This window comes from Botrytis sinoallii, assembly GCF_014898435.1.
Source record: "Botrytis sinoallii strain Bc 23 chromosome Unknown BSIN_026, whole genome shotgun sequence".
Taxonomy (NCBI): Eukaryota; Fungi; Ascomycota; class Leotiomycetes; order Helotiales; family Sclerotiniaceae; genus Botrytis; species Botrytis sinoallii.
Window position 1 is genome coordinate 515,381 of NW_024066053.1, and position 13,590 is coordinate 528,970.

Below are 13,590 nucleotides of genomic sequence, written 5' to 3' on the forward strand. Positions count from 1 at the left end.
CGCCAATGATTTTACGGACCGTGCCGCACCTTCAACCAAAATAAACTGATCAATACTCTCATCAACATTTGTAGTGGTATATCAACTTGACGTCGTCTTTCCAATACCATACAAAGAGAGTAACCATGTCTCTCGCACAATTGCGAAACCTCTTACCTCTACCAGAGGAAGATTTAAAGCAAGTAATAGACTACGCAAACACACTTTCTAAACCCGCCGCTCAAGACCATTTCATCGATCTATTAGGAGAATCACCTGGAAGCATCGAATTCATCTCTTCATTCAATTCCAGACGACAAAATCCTACTGCGAAAGCCACTCCACCACAGGCACAAACATACTCACAAGCTTCAGCACAATCTTCAACACAAGGATCTACATCCGGCGTCCCTAAATCAACCCGAGGACCTAAAAAGAAGAAGGCTCCCATTCATACACCAGCACCACGACAAGTGCAAGAGACGTATACAGGGCAGGGAACCGCATACAAAAAGAAAGACGAAGATGACTACGTATCCCGCAAATCCACACCCGTATCCTCCTCCAAAGCCTCAGCATCTCCTAATGCCTTCACCCTCGACCCTACCCCCTCCGCAATCCAAGCACCCATTCCTCGCCCCCCTCCCTCAGCAGCCGGCACCCTGATATCTGACTTCGGCAAGAAATCCAAATCCAGCGCCTCCTCTCGCGCCGCCTCTCAAAACCCCTCTCGCAATGCCTCGCCCGCCCCAAAAACCAAAATAAACATCACCGGCGGAAACGCCATGCACGGTGCCTCAACCGTCCTCTCCGATCTCGACGCCGCAATCCGCACCCTGGAAATCTCGACCAATGCTTCGCTGACCTCGTCGGATCCCACAAAACGGAGGTGCAACTGTATAGCCACGCGACATCCATTGCTGGCCGCGGCGCCAAATTGTCTCGCATGTGGAAAAGTCATCTGTGTGAAAGAGGGACTGGGTCCTTGTACTTTCTGCGGAGCAGATATCCTAGGGAAAGATGAAATACAATCCATGATTCGCACATTGCGGGAAGAGCGCGGAGTGGAAAAACAACGTCTAGACGCCTCATCGCATCGCCGCGCCGAGGTATCCCGTACACCTGCGCCCTTTTCGGCACCCAAAACCAATGATATGACGCCTGCGGAACAAAAAGCAAAGGAACATCGTGATAGGTTACTGGGGTTCCAGGCCCAGAACGCGAAGCGTACAACGGTTCGAGATGAAGCTGCGGATTTCGATACGAGTCTTGCGGCGAGTGTGGCGGTCGGAGGAGGAAGTGGGATGGGGGGGATGTGGGCGAGCCCGGCGGAGAGAGCGAGGGAGTTGAAGAGGCAGCAGAGGGTTTTGGCGGAGCAGGAGTGGAATGCCAAACCGGAGTATGAGAAGAGGAGACAGGTTGTTAGTGTGGATTTGGTGGGCGGGAAGATTGTGAAGAGGATGGCCAAGATTGAGGCGCCGAAGTTTGAGAGTGAGGGGGAAGAGGAGGTGGAGGATTTTCAGGCGCTGGAAACTGCGGGCGCGGGAAATGTGGGAGGAGGCACGTTTAGTAGAAATCCGTTGTTGGGGGGTCTAATTAAGCCTGTTTGGACCGCGAAGAAGGTAGAGGGAAAGGGCAAGGAGAAGGAGACTGAAGGAGATGGTGGTAATAGTGAGGAAGAAGTTGTCAGAAAGAAGAAAACGTGGAGGAGGGTACAAGATGATATGGATGATAATGAAAATATCATATTGGACGGTGGAGCTTTTGGTGGGAGCGAAGGGAAGGAAAATAGAAGAGAAGGCGCAGAGGAACATGCTATTGGCTAAACTCGCATGATTAGACTCGTATATAGATAGACGAGTGTTGAGACGATAGAAAAAACATTCAACCTGCAACTCGTATGCAGACTTCTTTCGATAAGATGAGCTTTTATGTTTGTGTGAGTTAAATTGTACTTTCTAGTAGCATGATGTGGATGTTGGAATCCTGGTTATATATGATAAACACATGCATTTACAATCATTCCACGTTTCGAAACATTTGTCCCGCTGTGTGTTGATCATGTATTCGTTAGTCTTCTAATAGCTTTTGGAAGCAAATCTGTCTAAATTTATTTTTCCTTTTTTTGGTCCCCCTTCCAGCATTCCTATGTAAATCTTCTCATGACACTTAGATAAAGGACTCATTCACTCTCTATCAACAACCACTCATGCCTACGCACTACGCCTTCAAATCCTCCATCAACCCCTCCAACGTCTCCCACCCCTTCGTCCCCTCCCAGAAATCCCTCCCCTTCCCCATAACCCCCCTAACCGCACTCCTCGCCTTCCCCTTCCACTTTCCCTCCTCCCCAAAATTCTCATACGCACCCACCAATCTCTCCGTCGTCCCCACAACACTCATCCACAGCTCCTCCTTCTCCAACCACCCCTCCTCATTCATACTCATCCTCCACGCCTTCTCCGCCGCCTCCAACGCCCCCTTATAATCCCGCTGCCACAATCGCAATTTCTCCACCATCTCGTACAATTCTACCCTCTTCGTAATCAGAGGAATGATGTCCCGATCCATCATTTCGATAACAGCTCGCGCGAGCGTTCCCCGTTTGGGCACCCAGATACCTGTTTCCCCCGAGGAACCGACTTCATCTGTCTTATCCCGACTGACGACTTCGATCACGAGAGAAGAGAGGATATCCATATCGATTGCGTATTCGCCGACATTGGGTGCGCGAATGCGCAGGATATTGCGCAGACCCATGAGAATCTCGGGGAAAGCAGGGGGACTCATGCGTGTAGCGATCGTGATGACGTTATCCCAGATTTTCCAATTGCCATGGGCAATGGCCGCGCCTCGTTTGTAGGCCATGAGAGCTTGTCTGAGGATTTCTTTGGGATCATTAGATCTATCGCTTTTGTCGAGCGAAAAGTCAATTTCTTCGTCATCTGGAATATCGGTGGATGCTTCTTCCTTCTTGGCAATTTTTTGCAAGGAAACAAGTTCGTCGTGTTTGGATAGTAGTGCGGAGCCGAGATTGCTGTATGTCTTTGCATCGGTATCATCGATCATGATACTTTGTTGGAAAGCGATAATGGCGCCATCCCAGTTTCCAGTTTTCAGATCGATATCACCGAGTCGAGACCAGGTATCGTTGTTTTGACGATTTACAACCACGGAAGCGAGGTAGGCTTCGCGGGCCGCTGCGAGATCGTTTTTTCGCGTGTAGTAATCTCCAAGTGTGCGTTGAGCACGCGCATAGCGTTGTTTGGAGATTTCCCACGCGCGTTGCCAGCAGGTTGGATCTTGGTCAAGATCTCCTAGGATACACCAGAGACGGGGTGCGTGGGGTGGAGGGGGAGTGCGCATTTCTCCATCCCATTGCTCTTTGACGACAGCATCGGCATCGATGTCGTATTTGTCCATTTCTGCGCCTTGCGAAGAGTAGTAGAGTTGTCTTCGGACAATTTGTCGAGCTTTGTCTTCTTGGGCGACCGAATGATAACATAATGCTACTTCCGCCCACATCTTTAGTCTCTTGAAGATTTCGAGAGCACTGACGAGGGAGCCGGCATTGGACCATGCGAATGCGAGTTCAGTTTCGATTTCCCATCTTGTGGGTGTGTTAAGTTGATTGACGTATCTCAATCTCTCGGTAACCGGAGCAGATTCGCCGGCTTTGGCTCGTGGAAGGAAAGACGTTACTTGAATTTGTGGGACTCCGTCGGCATCTGCTGTTGGTGTAGATTCTTGTGTATCGGCAATAATTTGATCTACGATGACTTGTAGTTGAAGAACAGATCTTTCTTGAGTTCTGGATCTGTGGGCTTCGATTCTACTTCGGACCAACAGAGCTTGCGTATAAATTTGCCAATTTGTGGGTTTATCTGAGAGGACACGAACAGCGTATGGTAGGATCTCTTCGCTGTTCAACTTGTCAAGAGGAGACAGAGTATCCTTGAGGGTAGCTTCTGTCAACAAGGCAATCTGATCCAGAGGATGAAGTTGTGGTTGCTCATCTGGTTTCATGCCAGCTAAAGTTGCCGGCAAATTGGAGCTGTCCACTTTGTCGGACGGTGTTTTGGCAAACTCAATAGACTCCAATAATGTGTCATCGTTCAAATCCAACGCTTGAGGACCAGTTGTACTTTCCGGCTCCACATCAGATGACAGAGCCTTTTCCTCTGATTTTTCGGCCGATTCCACAACCTTGGTACTCGCATCATCCTCTCTACTCTTTGCATAAACAACCAATTGCGAAATATCAGTCTGCTGAAACTTTGTCCTCTTTCCCAAAGCTCCAGAAAGAGCATACTCAAATCCCGAAACCTCACTAGCTTTCTTCACATTCTCTCTAGCCTTCAAATCCAAGCCTTCCATAATATAAATCTGGGCTTTCTCCAACAACAACATAACCTTCGCATCCGTTCCAAATGGACTTTCCTCTACAAACACCTCATTTTCCAAATCCTTCAAATCCTGTTCAATCAAATCCTGCAAGACCGTCGAATCACTCATTCTCCCATTCATCGAATATCCACTCAACAATCGTTGGTGATAAGCATTGATTCTAATCCTCATCCACTTACAGTCCCAAGTTTTCACCCAAGAACGTCTTGGGAAAACGACCGTAAAGATATATCTTGCCAGACAAAATAATTCCACCTTGGGAATATATTGATAAACACTCACACCATCCACATCCAAACTCCTCAAGCATTTCTCTCTCAGCTCACCAGCATTCCATTCCGAGCTTTGAAAAACATCTCCAAAATCTACTGAAGGTCCCGTAACATTTGTTTGGAGGAATGCGTTAAACGCTGCCAATCCCGTGATGAATGTGTAAAGAATGACTTCCCGATTTTGAAGATTTGCATCTTTGAGAGCAAGAGTTTGATCTTCCTTGGAAAGATGAACGTTCTCTGCTAAGATTTGTATCAGAATCTGCGCAGTGGGCGTACGGAGGACGGCTTTGTAATCTCCACTGAGATAATTTGTGACAATTTCTGATACAGCTTCAAGTTCTTTTAATTGCTCTAAATTGAACAATAAAGCATCCAATGTACCACCTTTGCCGCCGGTAGACAGATCTGAGGCGAAAGACATAATGAATATATTTTTGTTGTTGTTGTATTGGGCTTCAATTCTTTTTTTTTTCATGTGGGAAAATTTATCAAGGTCGGGTGAAATGATTTGTAAGCGATGATTTCCAAACATCAAGCAATAAATACCTCGTAAATCGGACTTCATATTTCATGTAATCCATGTACCGGTGGACTTCAAAATTCAATCGTTGAAAGATTCACATATCATTCGAGAAACATTGGAAGAGAGCTCACTCATAACATTCATATGCGGTCAACTTTTACATTGATGTTCCTTAGACACTATTCCTACTGCAAAATGTAGTTATTTGCTCTTTCGCTAGTGCAGCAGGTGGTCAGTCAGTCAACATGGTAATCATGAATTGATAGATGACAAATAAGAACAATCCAGCCTGTAATACAAAATCGCTACTCAGACAAAGCTATCCATAATACAGAGAGGCTCAATCAGTTACTATCATATAATCCCTCATTTCTTTCCTTTCTTCTTGGTGGGAACAACTTTGAAACCAGCCGTGGGTTCCTCCTTTGGTGGACCCTTCTTGGCAACTTCACTCCAGCCACCTCCACTGGACTTATCATTCGATCCAGTATTTGCAGGCTCAACAATACCCTTGTCAGCCAATTTGTGGCGACGAATGTATTCCTCGGCAAAGCGACGGCCGTCCATCACACGGGAATTAGTATACACAACATCTGCAATAATACTAGCTTCATCCGGGAATGAAGACAACATATTCATGAAAACATCAACTAGAGATACGTTAGTTTGACAAATGTATTTAAGATCAATTTCAGCTCACCATCAATATCAGAATTAAGACCTTCTTTGCCACTCAAAGTAGCCTTTGTCCATTTCTTGAACTCTTCATTGGCAGTATTGCCACCAGCCTGAGTACCAGCCATAGTTACGCTGCGAGCGGATGGTGTTGGTCTTATTGTTCGAACGGCAGGACTAGCTACAGAAGCAGTACTGGGAGCACGAGTTGGGACAGGTGAAGTTGCAGCTGACGGTCCTGTTGGAATCTTAACCTTTCCAGCAGCGCCGACGGTAGACCAGCCTCCTCCCATGGCAGGAGTGGTTACGGATGGCTTGCTTGCCAGATCAGCGTAGCGTTTACCACCCGCAACAGGAGAAGGTTGAGATACTGCTGCAGTAGCGGCAAGCTTCTTCTTGCGCAATTCCTCCTCTCTTTGGATATCTGCGAGAGTCTTCTTGGAAGAAGTTGCAGTTACAGGAGTTTTGGCAGCAACCGGCTTAGCCCAAACAGATGAAGCATTAGAAGGGGTTGTAGGTGTGGCTATGGCACCCCAGGTGGACGTGGTTGGGAGACCTGGAGCTGGTGCAGCTGGTTGACTAGCGAGCATCTTCATTTCTTGTTCGTGTAAAGCACGACGAGCAGCAGCGGCAACCTCCTCTGCTTGAGCAGCCTTCTTTGCTTCGGCTTCTTGAATCTCTTTTAGAGAAGGGCCTTTAGGAGCCTCGACAGGTTGAACAGCCCATGGTGCAAGGGTTGGTCCAGCGCTAACTGCTTCAGGAGTCTCAGAACGCGATTGGACTTCCGCATGTAAGGAATCAGGCAGGCCGGAGCGACCTCCTCGTTGTGCTGTTGGAGCAGGAAGAGGGGTCGTTGATTGTGCCGGAGGGGGGAAAGGCATTGGAAGGCTGGTATTCACCTTGGTCCAAGGAGATTCGGGTTGAGGGGCCGAAATTGGAGATTGCTTGGGTGGTGCTGATGCGGCTGAAGCTTGTTGATCCTTGATTTGTTGAGTTAAAGAGAGGACCTCGGGGGATTTTGGTGTAGGTGCTTCCTCCACCACACTCTCCTCTTCTTGAGATTGTGATTGTTGCTCTTCGGGTTTCGCTTCAACTTCCGCTGGCTGAGGAGTGGGATCCTCATTTGTGGAGGATTGTGCAGCTTCGTCTGCATCATGCTCGGCTCTAAGCTGATTAAATTGTCGAAGACGAGCTACAAAACCTTCGGGGTCATTCGGCTCTGCTCTAGGGGCCTCTCGTTGAGCGCCAATGTGTTGAGGCTGGCCAAAAAGTGCATTGATTTGCTGAGCTTGAGAGGTTGGCGCACCGACTGCTCCAGGTTGTTGTCGATCTTGGAGACCAAGGCGAGCTAAGTCATCGTGAAGAAACTCACTGGACATACCCCCCATCATCTGCGACAGACCTGGTCTGGGGCCGGACTCGAAAAATCCACCAGGCATTGGAGGTTGAGGTGGCATGGAAATTGGCGATGTCATGCTACCGAAGCTGGGTTGACTTTGCAAGCTATGTGCACTTGAATGGTGGTGCAAGGTCGAAGGAAGGCCGCCCATTTGCATTTGCTTCATGTTAACCTGTTGAGCCGCCAAGAACTCCCTCTGTCTAGCCATGAGGTACTGTTCCTCTTGCTTACGTCTCTCCAAATTGTTTTGCTGCTCAGCTGTCAATGTAGTACCGAAGCTTGGGAATGCTCCGGCAAATGGAGGTTGGACAGATCCAGGTTGAACAGTAGGAGCTGTAGCGGCGGAGGCAAAAGGGGTAGCTTGAGTAGTAGGAGGTCCATGCTGGATGCCAATCTGAGGCACAAGGAATGGTTCACGAGAGTTTCCAATGCGACGAATGAGCTGACCAAGAGGTTCAAACTCAGTATCTTCCTGTTTTCTGACCGAGAGGTCGGCAGTAAAGAATGAGGCTTTATACCAATCATGCATTTCCAGCCCAGACCACGGGCCTTGAGGCTGTCCTTGAGAATCAAGATAAATCCATCGCATTCTATCCGGCATAACCATCATACGTTGTTGAGAGTTTGGAAGTTGGCCAGGAGCAGAGTCAGGTCCATTTTGGGTTTGTTGGTAATTAGATTGAGCCGAAGGAGCTTGTGGGATGGTTGCACTAGGCTGAGACTCCGCTGCTGAGAATGGCTCCTGGGTTCGAGGTTCTGGTCCATAGAAATTACCATGGTGCAATTGGGTTCGGCCAATCGCTCCAAATGCACTGTTTTGTCGGATATCTCCTATTTCACCAGAATTGTCGTTCTCTACACCTTGCATCTGAGCCTGCATGGCTGGAGGGAACAAAGACCCAAGCTTACTTCCACGCCCGATAGAGCCCATTGGGTTTCCGTGCCCAAACATACCCCCTCCCATAGAGCTATGGACTGGCGATGGTATCTCGCCCATGGGTCCAAATATAGAGTTTCCAAATGCGCTTGGGAATACAGATCGACTTTCACGGTCCGGTGTAGATACCATGTTGTTAGTTGTAGGCCAGCCCCCCATACCACCAACATTGCTCAATGACGGAAGTCCCACTAAAGCTGCGAATGGTCCTCGGGAAACCCCACCTACAACACTAGATGTTTGGCTACGATCGCTCCCGTCGAAGGCACCACTACCAAAATTTCTAGAAAGATTGCTAAACGCATTTGGTGTGTGCTCTGGGATACCTCCTAATGGTTGAGGTCGCTCATGAGAATTGTCATCGTCAAAGGAATTATCATCGTGTCTCCGTTCCTCGGGTGGGCTGCGATACGGGTTAGTATCGGGACTCAATGGCTCATTGAAATGTTGTCCTTGCGGTGTCTGGTGGCTTTGAGCACGTAATTGGGCATCTCGGAAGCCAGGCATATCAGACATCCCGAAGTCACTCGATAGTACACGGATTGGGGTATCAAGCCCTGGAGCCTTTCGCTGAGGATTCAAGGTTGGGCTAGTATCTTGACCACCTCCGAGACCAGCGCTGCCGCTAGGGACACTGTCCTCGCCAAATGGATCCGTATCGGTTCGAGGTCTAGTTCTCCATGAACGCTCGGCAGGCTGCGACGCGCTATCCTCCGAGTTTTCTTTCGGCATAAGATGTGCAAGTCGACTCTCTCCTCGAATGCTTCCAAATCCTGGTCGTTTCTCACTAGGAGTTGTCGGAGTTGGCATCGCAAATGCACCGAAGGTTCCCATTGGAGTCATCGTTGCACTTGTAGTCGCTAGTCCCCAGGGAGATAGTGGCGCACTTCCCAAGTTAGCCCCGCCTGTATTAGAACGCATCAAGGGACCAAATGGTAAGGAACTTTTGGGTTCATCCACTCTATCGTCTCCATCATCCTTCAAATCCGTGAGTTTACGAGTAAAAAACGGAGAGGACTCGTCTCTGGGAAATCGGCCAGTCCCGGCAGGAGATCCTAACCCAGCAGCGAACGGGACCGCATCACTCGTCTCCCTGCGGCGCGTACCTGGTCTGCTTGATGCGGGCGAAGAAACTGCGAAATTGGAGTTGCCAGAGCCATGAGAAACCGAGGTTTTGCGGCCATTTGTATTAGATCCTTGTTCGTTCGAGCCCTTATTCTGATTCTGAGGTGGTGGTTTCATGGGAGAATTAACGTCGGTAGTGAAAAGCTAATGTAGAGATTAGTATTGATTACTGCGGCGAGATGCTAGGTAGGTGAACTGACGATTTTCTCCTCTTCAGTCATTTCTTCCAATGAAACTGGTCTCTGACTACCACTCATATCCCAGCATGCATCTGGACCATGGGTCTCTCTACCATCGGTGACCTTACCCCATGCTCGGCCATTTGTTCCATTCGACTGACCAGGGTTCCAGCCTTCAACATAAAGTCTTGAGACGTCGCCATTGCGCGCGCCGGAATCTTTAGCCTCTCGGTGTTTTTGGTATAAATCCAATAAATGATTTTTCGGATAACGAAGATCTGCTGGAACAGATGGCTCATATGATTGAGTTGGTTGTTGTGGTACGTCATCGGAAGCTTCGAAACTGTGTGCTGGGAGATTTTCTGCTTGTGCGGATGATGTATGAGGAGCGTTGGAAGAACGACGGAAGGTCAGTGTGCCACTTCCACTTCCGTTGGTAGATCTAGTATCTCTCCTGGCCCTATAGCGTGAGATTATATTAGTACCTGAGTCTGATTGACTTAAGAGACGACGAATGTCTTCTATGGTGATTGAATGCATTTCGTAAATATGATCTAACCCCAAGAAGGGTTTGGTGGTAATGACGTCTGGAATTTTCAAACCACCGAACACCCAAGAAAGTAATTGGGTCAAAGGGACAGAGAAATCATAATGAATGTAGATATAATTTTTACCAAAATGACTCAATTATAGCAATAAAGCGATTGCAATGAATTTTCAAGACACACTGTGTGAAGGAATCAAACGTACCATTCATTACCACGAGCACTTTCGTTCCTTCCCGTTCGAGAATCGCGACTCGAACCTGAACCTGCAGCCGCTGCTGCTGCAGAAGCAAAACTTGACGGCATTTGCGAAGGCATATTGATTTTGTTGGTAGCTTTCTCTTGTTGTCACAATGAGGAAGGAAGTGTGTATGATGTAAAAGTTTTGATCGCGCGGCGACTTTTTAGATTGAATGCGGATAATGCGCACAACTTTAAATATGCAGTAAGTATTGTTCAAAGATTGTAGAGAAGGATTAAGTTATCTGTAAATGAATATCTTATGATATTGATTTAAGATTGAATTTTCTTCGTGAATTTGCGGGGGCGACTGTTTCTTCTGGATATTTGAGGAACCTCGAATTTCGTACAAAAAAAGCGAAGGAAGTTGTTAAGGGCAAGAAACGTCGAAGGTCAGTAGCTCCAAGGAGTTAGTACGCTTAGGGCTTAGCGTTCACGTGATCTACATCAAAATAAATGATCCCATAACCGTCCTTGGCCAACCTCATCGGCGAACAAGAAAATGTGAAGCGCAGATATATATGTATATATACGCATGTAACTGTGGGAAGTTCTTTTACCCCTTTGTTTCTCTTGTTTCTTTACCATTAATACGACGAAGAACAACTTTCGCTCTCTTCCTACAGAGTGATTTTGTTTTCAACATCTTCCTGGATCTCGATAGCTTTGCATACCTATATAAGGACAACTTCTCATATTCAATAACCATTCATATATCATTTACTTACTTTGTCACTTTTTCTGCTTCTATCGCTGTATTCCTCGAGGAACTGGAGGAGTACGTTCTTTGATACTAGTGATATATTCTCTTTCTACGGATATCATCAAAAGGAGACTACACTCAACCCTCTTGGTGAATCGATACTTTGATTTAAATCTTTATATTGCTGGATCTCCCATAATATTCCGTATAGCTTGCACATACATTTCTTTACTTCTATGCTTTTATACTTGCCTTTCAATTTATTCAATTCTTGCATCTTTATGTATCTATTTCTTCAACCATTTCTATCTATCTTGTAGGCGTCTGTTCGACTCCTCCATTACTTGAACCTATCGATCGACCAAATGATTTAGCGAGTTATACTTATTAGGCTTTCTGTCCTACCCGCATTAATAAGAACGCCATTTATGGTGACAAGTCTCAAATTTCACCAATCGAATATCATTTCAAGTATCTCCCGTTCTCAATTCTATTTTTACCACTTATCTATTACATCGTTCTTGTATCGCTTGCTGTATCTGAACACGAAGCTTTCCTGTATCGAGGGAACCGGCGCAAATGGTCTTCCTATGAATTAATCAAAGAATCGTGCAACATACCACAAGGAAAAATAGCCAAGCTCAAAGAGGCTTTTACTTGTCTAGACTCGGGCCCTGGAATGCTTTGACGAGACTGTTTTCGCGTCTAACAAATGATTTAGATGATTCTCATACACCACCTACTCCATCGTACATTCTTTAAAGGTATCCGGCTATCGGACGATCCCATACTTGGGGGCCAAGTCGTATCAAAATGTTTGTTTGCTCACCCGGAAGATCAATACGATGATTTTTGAGTAGGCAATCATTCTTCTACCTATGGAACTTTGTACTCGTAGCTCATGCAAATATCCAATTAAACTATTGGCTGGTCATCATACAATCTATCACGTTGTGCGGATTTTGACCACGAGCAGGTATCACAGTTTGTCAAGATTCCTCAAAAAGCAAACAAGCGAAGCATCAATTCTTTCTTTTCATAGATATATTTATCGTCAGAAGGTATCTTGACTCACATCTGGCTGTCCAGTGTCATATCCGGTATCGGTTGGCACAGAACTAGAAGTTTGCTTATGATCTTTCCTCCCTCTGTCTTCACAATCCTTTTCTTTCTTTTTCTTTTCATTTCATATTTATGCATCTTAACATTGAGTCAATATCCAAGCCTAAAGCGAAATCTTTTATCAACATGCTTCTCGAAAGTATTGGTCTTGGCAGATCTCATCGTGGTTCCCGACATGCTCTTTCACACTTATGTAACAATCAAGATTCAACATCCGGCTGCTACGATATTCGCCATGAGAAGAACGGTGTTCATTGGGAAGGTTGTCCGAATTTTAATCCTAATCCCAGACAACTGAGTCCTAGAGACCAATTGTCCATGAACAGAATGATGAATCCTCCTAGAGGATCTCCAAGAATGGGAGACCACTCACCGCCCTCGGCGGGGTTGTCTTTACCATTACTCCAACGAAATCATTCTAGTCCAAATGAAAGATATTTGGAAGGATCGGGTGGTCTGGAAGCCCTTGCAATGGGAGGAATAGGCCCAAGATCTAGAAATATTGGCCAAAACCCCAGGGGTCTTGAGGCTCTCAGACTCGGTAGACAAGATTCTCGCGATCGAAATCATATCTTGGGCGCAGCACCACTGGGTCCAGAAGACTTTGAAGGACTCGGTACAAGGAGATTGCAATCAAATATTGATTCGGATCAACATGGGACATTCCAGCACTTGATAAATCGCAATATGGCAACCAGATCATTGAATCAAGGACAATACAATCCAAGCCGTCAACATCTACACGAAGATATTTATCCCGATTCTAGCCTTCAAAGGCCTCGATACTACAGCCCCCGCACCCCAATTTCACGAAGACAATTCCAGGACCTAGGTCCCGGCCCTCCCGAATATCTCATGACGCCAGATTATCAGCCAGCCGTATACTACCCCAATTCTCCACGTCTATCCCAACGTTCTACACCTAGAATGATGTACGACGAGCGAAATGAAATAGCAATGAGGAGTCCCCATCTCCACCATAACAATCCCCACCAAAGTCCCAATCCTCTGATGCACGGCGAAATGGACAGCCCACTCACATCGTCCCGGTATGGATCTATTCACTCTCGTTCTCCTTTGGGGGGTGGAAGCAATGCAGACTTACAACGGGAGATGAGTGAACAGCGTTCGATGAGAATGGAACCATCTATGATGCCTTATACTACTCATGACCGTAGCCAAGGTGGTAGTCGAAATTATGGCGGTCCTTTGAACACAAATTACCAATCTCCATATGTAGAAGATTGGGTTAGTGAGGTGGGAATGGGACCGGACGAAATGATGCAAAGGCAAGCTGCAATGAAAGGAGGTGGGTTTTTCTATGATGAGCGGGCCGGCATTGGCCTGGATGATGGGTATGGGAGATCTAGATTAGTTTGATTTTTTTTTAAACATGGAATTGAGCTTTGGAAATAATGCTGTCGAAAATCGGGGAGATAAGGCTCGATGAGATTACCATTTGGATAGTAATATAATTACGA

The 13,590-nt window shown here is 46.7% G+C and overlaps 4 protein-coding genes across 4 annotated transcripts; 2 read left to right on the top strand and 2 right to left on the bottom strand.

Moving 5' to 3' along the window:
- Positions 1 to 125: 125 nt before the first annotated feature.
- On the top strand, positions 126 to 1,805 carry EAF02_010650 (uncharacterized protein; the record flags this gene model as incomplete). The annotated part of the gene is made up of 1 exon (XM_038906698.1): positions 126 to 1,805. The coding sequence occupies one exon, from the start codon at positions 126 to 128 to the stop codon at positions 1,803 to 1,805; it is 1,680 nt and encodes a 559-aa protein (XP_038753568.1).
- A 394-nt stretch (positions 1,806 to 2,199) lies between these two features.
- EAF02_010651 (uncharacterized protein) lies at positions 2,200 to 5,082 on the bottom strand (the record flags this gene model as incomplete). Its single annotated transcript, XM_038906699.1, has 1 exon — positions 2,200 to 5,082. The coding sequence occupies one exon, from the start codon at positions 5,080 to 5,082 to the stop codon at positions 2,200 to 2,202; it is 2,883 nt and encodes a 960-aa protein (XP_038753569.1).
- A 236-nt stretch (positions 5,083 to 5,318) lies between these two features.
- On the bottom strand, positions 5,319 to 10,613 carry EAF02_010652 (uncharacterized protein). The gene is made up of 4 exons (XM_038906700.1): positions 10,250 to 10,613; positions 9,521 to 9,959; positions 5,885 to 9,464; positions 5,319 to 5,834 (listed from the first exon to the last, which is right to left on the bottom strand). Exons 1-4 carry the CDS (start codon positions 10,360 to 10,362, stop codon positions 5,551 to 5,553), a joined length of 4,416 nt encoding a protein of 1,471 aa, XP_038753570.1. The 5' UTR covers positions 10,363 to 10,613; the 3' UTR covers positions 5,319 to 5,550.
- Positions 10,614 to 12,235: 1,622 nt separating this feature from the next.
- EAF02_010653 (uncharacterized protein) lies at positions 12,236 to 13,489 on the top strand (the record flags this gene model as incomplete). The annotated part of the gene is made up of 1 exon (XM_038906701.1): positions 12,236 to 13,489. The coding sequence occupies one exon, from the start codon at positions 12,236 to 12,238 to the stop codon at positions 13,487 to 13,489; it is 1,254 nt and encodes a 417-aa protein (XP_038753571.1).
- Positions 13,490 to 13,590: the final 101 nt, after the last annotated feature.